This window comes from Plutella xylostella, chromosome 31 (genome assembly GCF_932276165.1).
Source record: "Plutella xylostella chromosome 31, ilPluXylo3.1, whole genome shotgun sequence".
Classification (NCBI taxonomy): Eukaryota; Metazoa; Arthropoda; class Insecta; order Lepidoptera; family Plutellidae; genus Plutella; species Plutella xylostella.
In genome coordinates, this window is record NC_064011.1 from 1,994,002 (window position 1) to 2,008,701 (window position 14,700).

Genomic DNA, 14,700 nt, shown 5'->3' on the forward strand with positions numbered 1-14,700 from the left:
AGTACCGTGTTATGCGTATTGAAAAATTGAATAATTATTATAAGAATAAATAGATTCCATGACATATGTAATTGTAATCAGTTAAAGAAAATTGTGATGGCTACTGAATTTTAAATTAACTTGGTATTTAATTTTCCTGTTAAAGTATGGACTGATAGCGATGAATCTTTAGTTACCTACTTCTTATCTAATATCAGAATTCATTTACATAGGTACCTTTATTCAAATCAGTTTGATCCCATCCTTGTATTAGACTTAGCTTATACTTATACCCATACAGTCGTTATTTCCAACCATTATAATAGTATCTGGGGAACGAACAGGCAAGCGTAGCGGGGGACGCCCTCCGGCCCGCTGGACCGACGACCTCAGATATGTAGCCGGTAGTGGCTGGATGAGAAAGGCCGATGACAGATTGTTGTGGCGTTTCTTGGTCTATGTCCAGCAGTGGACAATTACCGGCTGATGATAATGACATCTGGGCTTAGGTAATGCATATTGAAACAAAATTAACATGGAATTAGCCTACGTAGTCTGAACTTTGGCATCTATGTCTTGGCTATAGTCTTTAGAACACAAAACCTTGTCAAGTTCATTTATGTTCAGTAGCCAATCTGAATTACGGATAATACCTATGTATAAAAATGTGCTAACAAGCAAGTCTGACAGTTGCATTCGATATTGTGTATTAATATAATAATAATAATGGCTTATCATGTATTTGTAGATATTACTTTTATAAAAATGTTAATTGCACCAAAAATAGTTTCTTTTATGATTTAAGTACTTACCATGCCCTTATCGTGAATACGAGTCACAGGACATAACACACAGTACGAGCAGTAAAAAATAAATCTGTATAGGTATAGGCTTTGATGCCAGCGTAGAGATAAGAAATAAGAAGTATTATATTTTTTTGCACAACATTTTTATTATTCTTTTCTTACATAAATTTTACAATAATTTTTATTTTGGTTTTCTCTCTTTTTTACATCTTTCGAACAAAAATGGAAAGTAAAGTACTACTTCCTACAAATAGCAATAAGGTAGGTACATAATCGAAAGGGCCTATCAGATTTGAGACAGGTTTTATCGACCCTTCTGATTGGCCTGAGCTGTAAACATATTGACCAACCATAGCTTAGCTTCAAGATATAAATTTGCGCCAAAAGATGGCGTTATAATCATCTCTATTTAAATTATTAATTCTAATCGCTAACTTTATTTTGCAAAAGGCACGAGTTAGTTGTTTTCAACTTTCAACATAGTTGGGAATGAAATGATTATCAAAAATAATATCTTGCTATAAAGTTTGGTGAAATCTAGTAAATTTATTTCAATTTCATTAAATTAAATACTACTGTTCTTTAATTAATCTACAAATTATTAACCCGTGCCTTGGTTACATTACATTTCAACAGGAAATTAAGACTTGTGAGTTCGCGGCATTAGATAAGATCCTTTAACAAGTTTTATATCAATTTAATAGGATGAAAGATATCTTTGGTATCATTCGACAAGATTTTCAACATAATTATGCATATTGACACAAGAATATTATTAATGTATAACACAAACATTTCCAAGTAAAACATATCCAATGCCACAAAGCCACTACAGTAGAGCCAATCTGAAGTAATTAATTATAAATTTAGTGCTGTTGTAACTAAATTCAATGTAAAGTCTGTTTTTTAATCTCAGATTCTCCCGCGATTAAATGACGTATCTTTTACATATGTTCCTTGATAGGAACAAGGTCAATCAATCAATCTTTGTTTGTGGCTTTATGCCGTGTGTGACTAACGCAGCAAATTCCGATTGTTTTAAGGGACACACAATGTTTATAGCTTTCTTTACGGTAGTGATTTAGAGATATTTACAAGGTTCATACTTGATAAAACAGACTAGCACTCGGTCCGAGAATATCGTCAAAACCCAGCCCAGCATGACTCAATTTAAACCTCAATCCACCATAGGATATAATACTACGTATCCCACCATATTTTTTACTATAACCCCTTGAGTTAAGGGCGTTATTTACCAATTTTATAATTGGTTGGGTTTTGTAACTTGTAATCTTGCCCTTTACTTCTACACAAACTTCACATTATACACAAAACTTAAGTCCCAACAGCACTAAACCTCCACAACCGCACTAGCCTACTCCACATCTTCCTCCTGTAGCGAGGCTCCGCTTGCCTTCATGGAGGCCCGCAGTCGCTCCGACACTTCCGGGAGCTTCTTCAGCAGCATGTGGAAGATTGGGGCTGGCATGGTCTGTTGCAGCACCTGTGAGGGAAAAAGGTAGTTGTATAGTTATAAGCTTGGTATATATAGGAGGGAGAGTGGCGTGAGACGCCCTCTGGCCCAGACTGACGAACTTATATGTATATGAGCCGGTAATGTGGCTGGATGAGGAAGGCCGACGCCTGTGTCCAGCACTATAGCCAGGGATTAGAGATGATGATCACACCAAGCGAAAATGTTATTGTGTGTCATATTTGCAGTACCATCTTATCGTAGTGAAAAGCATTTGTGGTTTTAGTCTTATTTATGGTGTTTGGGAAGGCTGCTTTCGTGAATATCAACTGTACTTTATTAACAGACTTTGAAACAAATCATCTGTCATTTTTTTAAATATAATTTTGGAGAATTCTGGGTAGTCACACACGACATGACTAATCTGGCTGGCCAATCCTGTGTTAACAGCATAATACTACAATCGGCGACTGGACGCCGACATGAACCTTGCAACCACAATACTCAAATACATATAATACGGGTAATCTTAAAGAGTGTGACACTCACGCTGAGCAGCTGCTGCGTCTGTCCGCACACGGCGACGGCCTGCCCCAGGTGCTCCACGCCGGCCTCCAGCTCGCCCGCAGCCAGCAGCTCCTCACCCAGCTGGATCTGGAGTAGGAGACACAGATTGGTTAGTTTCTGATGAAGTATATTATATTATCTAGATGTAGATGTGTTCCATAGGTGCATTGTACTCATTCAAAAATGGCGAAATCGCTCACGACCTATCACTAAGTACAAATGTAGAGAGAAAAGAGGGTATACAGCTGTGAGCATAATATGCATGTACTATGTATATTATAGGGTTTTGCTGGCCATGACTGGAACTTACTAATGTTCCATGAAACTGGCAAACTGTAAATGTGAATTCTTTACAAATAAGGATTTAGGTACTTTTATTCCACGCCCAAGACGACCCACAAACCCATAATTGTGCTGCCATGGTCAATGAATCCTACACATCTAGACTTAAAGCACCTTAAGGTAAAAACCAATCCACAATATCAGCCATCATAGTAGGAAATGGTTTATGGAATATATATATGGAATGGCGACTTACTGTATAAAGACAAAGAAATCATAGCAACCTGGCAAAAATATTACGAAGATCTGTTAAACAAAATACCCGTTAATATCAATCTCCCAGAAGCACACAAAAACCAAGGTTTGATTGCTCCAATAAATGCATGGGAAGTAAAGAGGGCTTTGCAAAAGATGTCGAATAAGAAAGCAGTAGGTCCCGACGGAATACCCGTAGAAGCATGGAAGTGCCTTAGTGACCACGGCATTATTCTACTCACAAACTTCTTCAATCGCATGATGGAGACATCGAAAATGCCATCTGCATGGGGATTAAGTACAATCGTACCCATCTACAAAGGGAAAGGAAGTAAACTTGAGTGTAATAATTACCGTGGAGTCAAACTTATGTGCCATACAATGAAGTTGTACGAAAGAGTGATTGATAGCCGACTGAGGCAGGAGTGCTCACTCTCAAAAAACCACTACGGCTTTGTTCCCGGCGTATCCACTACGGATCCCATGTTCGCTCTAAATACTATTGCCGAAGAATACCGTGCTAAGAACTGTCCCCTGTGCATGCATCGCATTTTTGGACATGGAAAAAGCGTTCGATCGCATACCGAGAGTTGCTATTTGGTGGAGCTTACGCAGAAAAAGCGTCCCTGAGAAGTATGTCACTATCATTGCGGACATGTATAAAAATGCAAGGTCTGTTGTGAGGACGGTTGTAGGTGCTACTCGGCCCATTGCTGTAGCAGAAGGGGTACACCAAGGTTCAGTCCTAAGCCCTTTCCTGTTTTGCTTGGTCCTGGATGCGCTGACGGAAACAGCACAGAGTACGGCTGCGTGGACGTTTATACAGGGTGTCCCAAAAGTCAACGTCATCCCTTAAAGGGCTGATAGGTCAGCTCATGAGAGGCCAGAATATCACAATATGACCTTAGTAAAAACTCGATAATTTTCGAGATATTGACACTTTTATAAATTTGCTGAAAATTGACACCTTGGATCAGTTTTTTGCGTGCCACCGGTACAAAAATCCATATTGTTAGAATTTGTTTGGTGTAGCATCACCCTGTATAGCCGTGCTATTGATCGCAGTCAAAAAAAATATCGAGTAATGCTGTTTGTTTAAAAAAAACACGGTTTTCAAAGTCATAAAAGCTAATCGTATTTTTTTATAAACAACTTTGACTCTACATACTGTAAAAAAAATATACCACGCAAACCTGGCACCTTATTTAAAAAGATTGTTCATTTAATGCAGTTTCCAAAATGGTATGAAACGTTGCTATTGTTTCAATTAACAAAAAAGTTATAGCTATTTTAGTACAAAACGACCTCGATGTAAAATTGTTTGAAGGAAATTTATCTGACTGAATTTATTAAGAGTAAGTCATGTTGGAATGAGTAAAAGTAAAATAGGTGGTGGGGTCAGCCGTGGCAACATAGATGACGCAAAAATAGCTAAGAAAAAACTTACCAAACTCTTATAAAACATATTTTGCGTTTTTTACACCTTATTTAAAAAAAACTAACATTTATTGACTTTTATTTTTATTTCTCAAAATTATAACACCACATTATTATATTAAGTACATAATCAGCAAAAAATAATACTCATTAATGGTCATAATCATAATTTTGAGACTTTGTTTTTTTTAACAATAACTTTAAAATAAATAACAAGTAATTAGAGGTAATGTTAATGACAAACTGATCTGTCCCTTTTTTGGATACTGTGGGTGTACTTTTACTCATTCCAACATGACTTACCCTTAATAAATTCAGTCAGATAAATTTCCTTCAAACAATTTTACATCGAGGTCGTTTTGTACTAAAATAGCAATAACTTTTTTGTTAATTGAAACAATAGCAACGTTTCATACCATTTTGGAAACTGCATTAAATGAGCAATTTTTTCAAATAAGGTGCCAGGTTTGCGTGGTATATTTTTTTTACAGTATGTAGAGTCAAAGTTGTTTATAAAAAAATACGATTACCTTTTATGACTTTGAAAACTGTGTTTTTTTTAAACGTACAGCATTACTCGATATTTTTTTTGACTGCGATCATTAGCAGGGCTATACAGGGTGATGTAACACCAAACAAATTCTAACAATATGGATTTTTGTACCGGTGGCACGCAAAAAACTGATCCAAGGTGTCGATTTTCAGCAAATTTATAAAAGTGTCAATATCTCGAAAATTATCGAGTTTTTACTAAGGTCATATTGTGATATTCTGGCCTTTCATGAGCTGACCTATCAGCCCTTTAAGGGATGACGTTGACTTTTGGGACACCCTGTATACGCGGACGATGTAGCAATCTGCACGGAGAGCAGAACCTCCCTACAAAAGGCCCTTCTGGAGTGGAAACATCAGTTGCAAAAAGGCGGCCTAAAGCTAAGTGTTACTAAAACCCAATACATGGCATGCAACGAACCAGACCCAGATGACAGCCCCATCATCATCGACGGCCAACAAGTCATCAAGTGCGACCAATATAAGTATTTGGGAAACATGATGCACAGTTCTGGTAAAGTGGAATACAACATCCAACACAGAATAGCTGCCGCCTGGCTAAAATGGCGCGAAGTAACTGGTGTTACTTGTGACAGAAGAATGCCGGTAAGGTTGAAAGGTCTTGTGTACAAAACCATCATACGCCCGGTCCTAATGTATGGCAGTGAGACCTGGGCAGCGACGCAAACGCATGTCAGAGCGGTCCAAGCGGCTGAAATGAAGATGTTGAGGTGGATGTGCAGGGTCACAAGGCTTGACAGAATCCGCAATGAGTACGTTCGCGGCAGCCTGGGAGTACGCGACATCGCCGACAAACTCCAAGAAAACCGCTTGCGATGGTTCGGACATGTCAAGAGAAAACCACCTGACTATGTTGGAAACGAAGCACTGCGCCTGTCCGCCCCCTGTCGGAGATCCCGAGGAAGACCTAAAACCAGATGGATAGACGTAGTGCAAAAAGACCTACGACACTGCCAAGTCTCTGAAGACGACGTTGGAGACAGGGCGAAGTGGAGAGAGAAAACGAGGAAGGCAGACCCCACCACCATATGGGACACATAGCCTGAAAGAGAGAGAGAGAGAGTAGGAAATGGTTTAAGCTCAAAATAGCAATAGAGTTTAGAACTTTAGACCATTGCAAGATATGGACAAAGCTTCCATTGGAGAAAGCATAGCGATCATAGCAAGAGAGATCATACCTGCTGCAGGAAGAATCTCTGCATGGCCTCATGGTCGCTCATGTCTGGCAGAGGACCGCCGAGGTTCCGTGCAGAACCACCCTGCTGGGCTGCCCTCCTGCCTGGAAGGACAATATCATGGAATGAAAACTTTTGTAGTTTTTGTAATCTATGAAAAAAAGGACTAAACCGGCTGAAATGTCCTGGACCTTGCATAGTTTTAGCTTCAAGGAAAAGTAGACCTGATAGACCTGAATATAAAATTTAATCTTAATATGCGTTTCGGAAATAGACCAATCATTCCTGTGCCCCACCCTAACGGGGACTTTTTTTTTTGGGGACTTACTGGGGGAATAAATCTCCACTTCATTCCATCTTAATTCAATGAGTGTGATATGAGAGAAGGCACAAGTTCTATGTGCACTATACATTATAAGAATTTCTTACAGCATCGCCTATCCATAGTTGTTATTCTTAAGTGTAAAATACCTTTGTTCAATTTGCTTAAGCTTTATTGATGAATAGAAGAGAAGTTGTATGTACTTTTATATTGCACTATGTATGTAAATCTTGGCAATCAATTCAATGTCACAAGATTCACTGCCCCGTTCCCATTACACAACAAACAACAATGGAATAGTGAAATTTCACTTTCTATCAGAAAACAAACAAAGAAATGCACTCTCACAGAAAATTGTAGGTTACACTAAGAAAAGTGCACAAGAAAATTATAGGTTACAGATGCAATGCAGTGAAGCATGTCTTAATTATGAAACAAAGCTAGTGTTTGCAGAATTGAGAATTAGGTTTTTGATATATTTACTTACGTAATTAGAACTTAGTAACTGTAGGGAATAATCAGATTTATTGAACTTACGGTCCCTCAATTTCTTTTTGAACAAGGGGTCCTTGCGACGTTGTTGGTCGAAATAGACGCAGTAGCCAAGGAACAGGGTCCCGGCTATTCCAGCTGCAAGTCCAAGTGTAGAACGAGATATTTCCATGTTTTATACTAAAAATTCAACGATTTTATTCACAAAATATAATCGGCCCCGTTTTGTGGAAAATCGTAGGCCGCGTTCGAAAACCAAAGAAAAAGAAACTGTCAAAGAAATGTCAAATCCAATAGCATTCGTTCTGAAACTAGGATTTTCGACGCATATTTTTTTTACGTTACAACATCGGACATGTCGGATGAGAGGAGCGTCGCGAGTCAACTGGCAAGTTGAGTGGCACTGTTGATTATAGGCGTGTATGTCGCAGCCCAATCGTTAAATCCGCCGTATTTCATTATGGCTAGCCGCATTAAAAGACAGGGCCCCCTTTGCAATGTGGCGGATCAACGTTTAGCCGGATTTTCGTTTCGATACGGATCATTATAGATCTGTGCTTCTCATGGAAGAAATATGGTGCTTCTCGTACTCGTTATACCTTTTTTCACGAGGAAAGACATCTGACAGGACCCTTATTACATTCGAATAAGGGTAGTTATTGTTTGTATCAGATGTCTTTCCCCGTGAAACAAGGTATAGAGGAGTACTTATGTTCATTGGTTCTGAGCCTCGGACACAAGTAAAAACGTTCAGCCCCCTGAACTAATAATGATGACCTCAGAAAGGTAGTAGTCGAAAGAAGGGGCCGCCCCACCCCAGCCGGTGACCGAGAAAGTTTTTAGAATCATGGAAACAAACAAGCAACAAACATCCCGAGAAAGTTAGGAGGATCATAGAAAAGAAACAAACATGTTCTATGCAAAAATCCTTATTCCAAGATTTTGATTACAGATTATTGCCATGTTGAAAAATTCAAGGGAAGATCATTGTTGTTCACATGATCAAAATAGATTTTTTCTCCAAATTTGTGTAAAAAGAGTAATTCTAAAAATATATGTCGAAAGATCCATGTAAAAAATTCGCCTGTGGTATCCAGAAATGCCTTGTTGGTAAGTATTATCAACTTAATTTATTTATCAACTTCTTTCCCGACAGCCGACACGAAATTAGTCGCCATCTTTACTTCTATCTTTCAATCCAATCGCCTCTACGAATATTGCGGGCGTTTCGTCGCCGTATTTTCAATGTTTTACTTATGTAAACCACTATTTCGCTCCACAAACGAAGCGTAAACCCGTTCGTGAATCTCGGTTAAAAGTTAAGTGCGAAAATGAGTTTTTTCGGGTTCGGACAAACGGCTGATATCGAAATAGTGTTCGATGATGCTGACAAACGGAAGGTGGCTGAAGTGAAAACTGAGGATGGCAAGAAGGAGAAGCTATTACTATACTACGACGGGGAGACGGTGTCGGGGCGCGTGAACGTGACGCTCAGGAAGCCGGGCTCCAAGCTCGAGCACCACGGCATCAAGGTCGAACTGATAGGTCAGATCGAGTTGTTCTACGACAGAGGGAACCACCACGAGTTCATATCGCTAGTGAAGGAGCTCGCGCGGCCGGGGGACCTACTCCAGCACACGTCGTATCCCTTCGAGTTCGCGAATGTGGAAAAGCCTTATGAGGTTTACAGCGGCTCTAATGTCAGACTACGCTACTTGCTTCGAGCGACTATCGTCAGGCGGCTCACGGATGTCATAAAGGAGGTGGATATTGCCGTGCATACGCTTTGTAGCTACCCTGACGTGCTCAACTCCATCAAAATGGAGGTTGGCATAGAAGACTGTCTCCACATAGAATTCGAATACAACAAGTCCAAGTATCATTTGAAAGACGTGATTGTTGGCAAAATATACTTTCTACTTGTACGCATTAAGATTAAACACATGGAAATATCCATTATTAAGAGAGAGACGACAGGGTCCGGGCCAAACACTTTCACGGAGAACGAAACTGTTGCGAAGTATGAGATTATGGACGGAGCTCCAGTTAGAGGAGAAAGCATTCCAATTAGGGTCTTCTTAGCCGGTTACGACCTCACGCCGACCATGAGAGATATAAACAACAAATTCTCTGTACGGTATTTCCTAAACCTTGTTCTGATGGACACGGAAGACAGGAGGTACTTCAAACAGCAGGAAGTGACTCTATGGAGGAAAAGTGACAAATCTAGACTCCCATTGCATAATCCACATTTGCCGCAAACCCTCCAGCACCCAACCAATCCATCAATACAGGCACGACAGCAGTCTGCCATCAGCGAAGAAAATCAGAACAGGGCTGTATCTCCAGCGAGCACACAAAACTCATTACCCCCCAGATCTGTCTCCCCACCGTTTCCTGAAAACAGTGAAACTCACAACGGTCCTTCAGAAATGCAGCAGGAATCTCCTGTAGAAGTGACGGACAAGTTAGCGAATACACACATTGAGGTTCACAAGGAAGATAAACCTGTAGAGAAACCGCAGGCGGTAGAAAAACCTCAGCTGGCAGAAAAACCAGCTGTAGCAGAGAAACCACAGATAGCCGAGAAGCCTGTGCTGACCCGACCAGACAGTACGGAAGGAAGTCAAGGTGATCAATAGCCAATGTGTAAATGTAACATCAACGTGCAAGCACAGTACGATGTGTCTTGCACGTTCTCATACCTGAAAACAATTGTTTGAATCTGGAAGCAAATTCCAAAATAATCATATTGAATATAAAATATTGGAGTCACCACTAGAATCATGAAGACTTTATGAAGTCCCATCTGTCCTAGATATCAAATAAATAATTGTAAAACAAAATAATGTTAATGTTGATTCTGTGGTAAGGCTTATTTACATAGATTTTTCATTAAATGTAGGTGTATATATCATAGAGCACTAAATTAACTGAAGATATATAAGCTCTTTATATTGTTTTTTAAATAATCAAATATTTTAGACTAGCATTGCCTGTTTTAACAAATATTTTTTTGTATATTAGTTGAGACTTGTTTTAAATATTCAGGCCTTTAGGATTAGAAAATTATGCTTTTATATGCCATTATCCATCTAAATAAAGTATTCTCTCTCTATTTTAATAGGGAACCTTTATTTCAGGAGATAAAATATTTGTAATTGTACCTATATTCAGAGTTATTTTATAGCATTCTTATCATACGTGGCATGGACATTTTATCTATGAGGACTTCTTTCTTCTTTGTCCTGAAAATAAAATATTATAGCAATAAAGGTTGAACTATTAAAATAAGAGCCATTTTAACTGTATTATTAATTATGTATTTCAGTTTATGTTGCATTAATTATTGTTATACTAAACTTCTGCTATCTCTCCTAGTGTAGCTTATCAAAAAATACATTGAAGCAATACAGTCATTAATAAAAAAGAATACTGTTATCAGAACACAGTATTTATAAACTCTCTGTATGTGTGTAAAATACCTATTTTATATAGATAATAATGGTTAGTACATGACTATAATATAAATGAGTTTGATGATTCTTTCAACAAACATTAAATTTGTTTTCATTTTATTTCTAGAATAATTCGTTATTCTTTTTGTATGTTATTGTTTGAGGAACTGTTCTTATCTTTACCTATGTATAAGCCCGTTTATAAAGTACTGCTGAGGGTGATAAATTGATATAGGACCTTCTCAGGTGACTTGCGATGTTGCCATATAGTGCAGTCTAATTGTCCACTCACGTAATATTCACTACATACTTTAACTTAGGTCATTGCTATGGCGCGGTTTCTCATTTGAGTAAAGCTACCTAAGTTTTGTCAATTCAGCCAATCATAGACATTCTCAAGTGAGAAACACGGCATTAGTCGGCCGTCAATATTTGTTTTTTAAACTTATATGGCTTGTGTTTATTGGAAAAATTCTTACCTGCTTATAATATTTTTGAACTGTTAATTAAGTTGTTATAAAATCTGTTATTCTTTGGATAGGATAGGTACAAAGTAAAAGTGATTTGTAGATTTAAACAAATTGATGTATTTACTGAGAAATTGTTGTAATTACAATCAAGAACGGTGGCTAATGTTTTAAAGTAACAACAACAGCATTTTGTATGAAATTATTGCCATTCAATGTAGGTATAGTTTCTGTTATACTACATTGACCAACACAGTAATGTTAATTAGTACATCAGTTTGGAAACAGATGTTAATAAGACATTCGTATGCAAATTCGCCATGTTCAAAGATTTTTGATAATAACGACTGTTTTTTATGGTATGAAAGCTAAAAACTTTAATCAACTATTGCTTTTGTCCAAATTGGGAGGAATGCAAAGTTATCGCAGTCGATGCGAGTGATATCCTGCTTAGCCTCAACGAACATCAATTGACTTTAATTTATTTGAATGCAATCATTTACTCTTCGTGCGACACTCCATTCGTTGAGGACTGTGTTTTTAATAGAAATTTGAATTTTACATTAAATACAAACTTTTCATTGTCGTTTCAAAAGTAATCTGGTAAATTATGCAAAGTTTGTTGAGCTGTCTCTAATAGCGGTCGCAAAGGTATTCAAATAAACTTTTCGAGTCAGTAAAGTCTTCAAGCCTATAAAACTAAGTTTTTTTAACATACAAATACGATTTGAAAAAAAATGTGTCAGTCTGTTGTCTATGGAATTTTAAAATTGTAATTATTTAAACCTGTTTTTAACTAATTCTTAAAACGTTATGCCACAGTGTTGGGATGGTTTAAGAAGGTCATTCGATATTGTATAGAATACAGAGCTTTATTCCTAGAGGCTATAACGCCTATAATATTGTGGTTTTGGTTCATATCGTATTGTCTTGTATCTACATCAAGTAAAGACAAAAAATATATTCGATTCTGAGGGTGTCTTGTTTTATAATAGCATATTTTACAAATGTATACTATTTTGTAAACTAGGTGAAAGTCATGTTAACTATTATTTTCGAATTGTAATTAATAATTACATTTAATGAGTTTATTTCACTTATTTAAACTGTATTTCTTTTCTAATTATGAGATTAGGCACGAATGTCGATTATATCATATTATAATATTGTTAAATGAAATATAAGTATGTATAAATTGCTAAATATGTCGTTTTATTTGAATATGTATAAATCTTTTTATATATTTTTATGTATAGGCCATCATGGACCCAAAGGGATCAAGAAAAGAGTGTACTTATCAACAGTACCATCAAATAAAATTTGTTCTTCCTCCTCTACTGAAAACTTATCTGACTGGTTAATCCGTTCACCAATGATGACAAACCCCTGAACCTCTGGTGTTAGTCACCACACGCTAAAAAAAATCCTTAGCTTATCCTAAGGAAGGAGCGTAGACAAACCTAAAAGTACCTAACGATAGCATGAGCTTATTCGCAATTTTACATCGTGTCTTTCTTGAACGTTGTCTACTAAGTTACATTACACTTGAAGAAAAATAAGAGTACTGGTCAGAACTGAGAAGATGAGCCTATCGCGTGTATAGAAGCTCTGTAAGCCACGGGTTTTCATATTTACAGTAAATGATAGAAAATTTACGTTTTCTGGCATGCCTACTCAGTGGCGCCTCTAGCGGAAAACTCTTGAAAGTTTTAAATCAAAATGTAGATGGAGTACTGAGAATTTGAGAAGCAAGATTAACAAACACCACCTTGTTAACACTACCAACACAATCGTCCATACACAGCAGACAGGGCAACCATAAGCCAATTACTTACTAAAGAGAGTCACAAGACGCTCGATATTTCTCCCCCAGTGGGTACCCGACATAAACCAACACATTCCAGTCTACACCACCCCTAATACCGCCTTGCCACCCCCAGAACAAGTTACCAAGATAAACCTCCCAGTCTATACCACCCCTAATATCCACTCCACCCTCAGAACAAGGATACCAAGAGGCCCGCTGCGCGTCCGTATTCGAAGCTATGCGCCAGTGCTGCATCCGCCACAAGCCGCGCTCGCTCGTCTGTGAGGGGTATAGTCTGGAGCCGCGAGTCTTCGCGCCGGTCACTGACAGGCCTGACAAGGTAAGGAGTTGGTTAAACAGGGTGTTAGAATAAGGTGGAATTTCACCAAACGCTAAACGTATTTAGTGTAGTGGTTAGTAACCCTGACTCCTATGCCGAAGGTCCCGGGTTCGATTCCCGGCTGGATTTGTTTAAAGACAGATATTTGTACTCGGGTCTTGGGTGTTGATATTTATATTTAGTATATATCTATCTATGTATTTGTGTAGATATATCAGCTGTCCGACACCCATAACACAGGTTATGCCTAGCTTTGGGTTGGATGGCCGTGTGTGAGATATTGCCACATATTAGGTTTTTATTTATTTAGCAGCCTGTCAGTACAAAATGTATTTAAAATTTGATTTAAATACAATTTTAAATACGTTTAGCGTTTGGCAAAAGTGACCCTAGGGTACCTATCCATCCAGATAATATGTGCTATAATCTTTGGTAGATAGGCACCCTGAGGGATGTCAACCGAAAGGGAGAGATTTGGACATTCTATAAAAGATGTTCGCCCTCTTTTTACTTACAATAGGTGACTAACCTAGAGTTGACAAACACATACATGCCTGACTATCCACCCCCAGTGCTAACAGATTCTAGATCTTCACAGGATTTTATAATCATCATCATTATCGTTAACCCGTTATAGTCCACTGTTAAACGTATTATAGGTATGCCAATCCCAAAAAAAACACAACAATCTATCCTCGGCCTACCTCATCCAACCACTACTGGCTAACCGGATCTTAACATTAAGTTGTTATGAAAGTGGATACTTACCTAATTATAAATTTCCTTAACTTACCTTATACAAATACTTACTCTAAAATCAAAATAAACCTCTCTTTCCAGGAATAATGGACCCTCGTGATCCGCGCCGCAGTAAAACTCTAGGTCAACGCAGCTGGATCTACCGCTACCCGAAGACTTTCCAACTCACATTCACCACCCTCGGAGTGGCCATATTCTTCTCCAAACCCATCTACGACATCTTCATCGCGCCCCGAGAGGAAATCGACTTCAGCGAACCCCCTACCACCTTTATCTACAACCAGAAAACCGTTGAGAACTAAATAATGGAAGCTGTCAAAAAAGCCAAAGAAAGATTCGCGAAGTATCCTGTGGTTTTCGCCAAGTGTTCCAAACAAGCCACCTTGTATGCCCGGTGTGTTTTGCTAAACGAGGACGTTAAGAAATCCGAGTGTGAAAAGGAATTTGTAGAGTTTAAATCGTGTCTGCAATCCGCTGCTAAAGGACTTAAAACTCGTCTTTAAGAAA

The 14,700-nt window shown here is 38.2% G+C and overlaps 3 protein-coding genes across 3 annotated transcripts; 2 read left to right on the forward strand and 1 right to left on the reverse strand.

The window, feature by feature from the left end:
* Positions 1–1,116: 1,116 nt before the first annotated feature.
* LOC105393432 (mitochondrial import receptor subunit TOM20 homolog) lies at positions 1,117–7,634 on the reverse strand. Its single transcript, XM_011565191.3, has 4 exons — positions 7,408–7,634; positions 6,552–6,652; positions 2,809–2,913; positions 1,117–2,289 (listed from the first exon to the last, which is right to left on the reverse strand). The coding sequence occupies exons 1-4, from the start codon at positions 7,532–7,534 to the stop codon at positions 2,161–2,163; spliced, it is 462 nt and encodes a 153-aa protein (XP_011563493.1). The 5' UTR covers positions 7,535–7,634; the 3' UTR covers positions 1,117–2,160.
* Positions 7,635–8,314: 680 nt separating this feature from the next.
* On the forward strand, positions 8,315–14,696 carry LOC105393433. The gene is made up of 3 exons (XM_048632360.1): positions 8,315–8,472; positions 13,289–13,434; positions 14,275–14,696. The coding sequence occupies exon 3, from the start codon at positions 14,499–14,501 to the stop codon at positions 14,694–14,696; it is 198 nt and encodes a 65-aa protein (XP_048488317.1). The 5' UTR covers positions 8,315–8,472; positions 13,289–13,434; positions 14,275–14,498.
* On the forward strand, positions 8,527–11,184 carry LOC125488512 (vacuolar protein sorting-associated protein 26B). Its single transcript, XM_011565193.3, has one exon. It carries the CDS (start codon positions 8,694–8,696, stop codon positions 10,002–10,004), a length of 1,311 nt encoding a protein of 436 aa, XP_011563495.3. The 5' UTR covers positions 8,527–8,693; the 3' UTR covers positions 10,005–11,184.
* Positions 14,697–14,700: the final 4 nt, after the last annotated feature.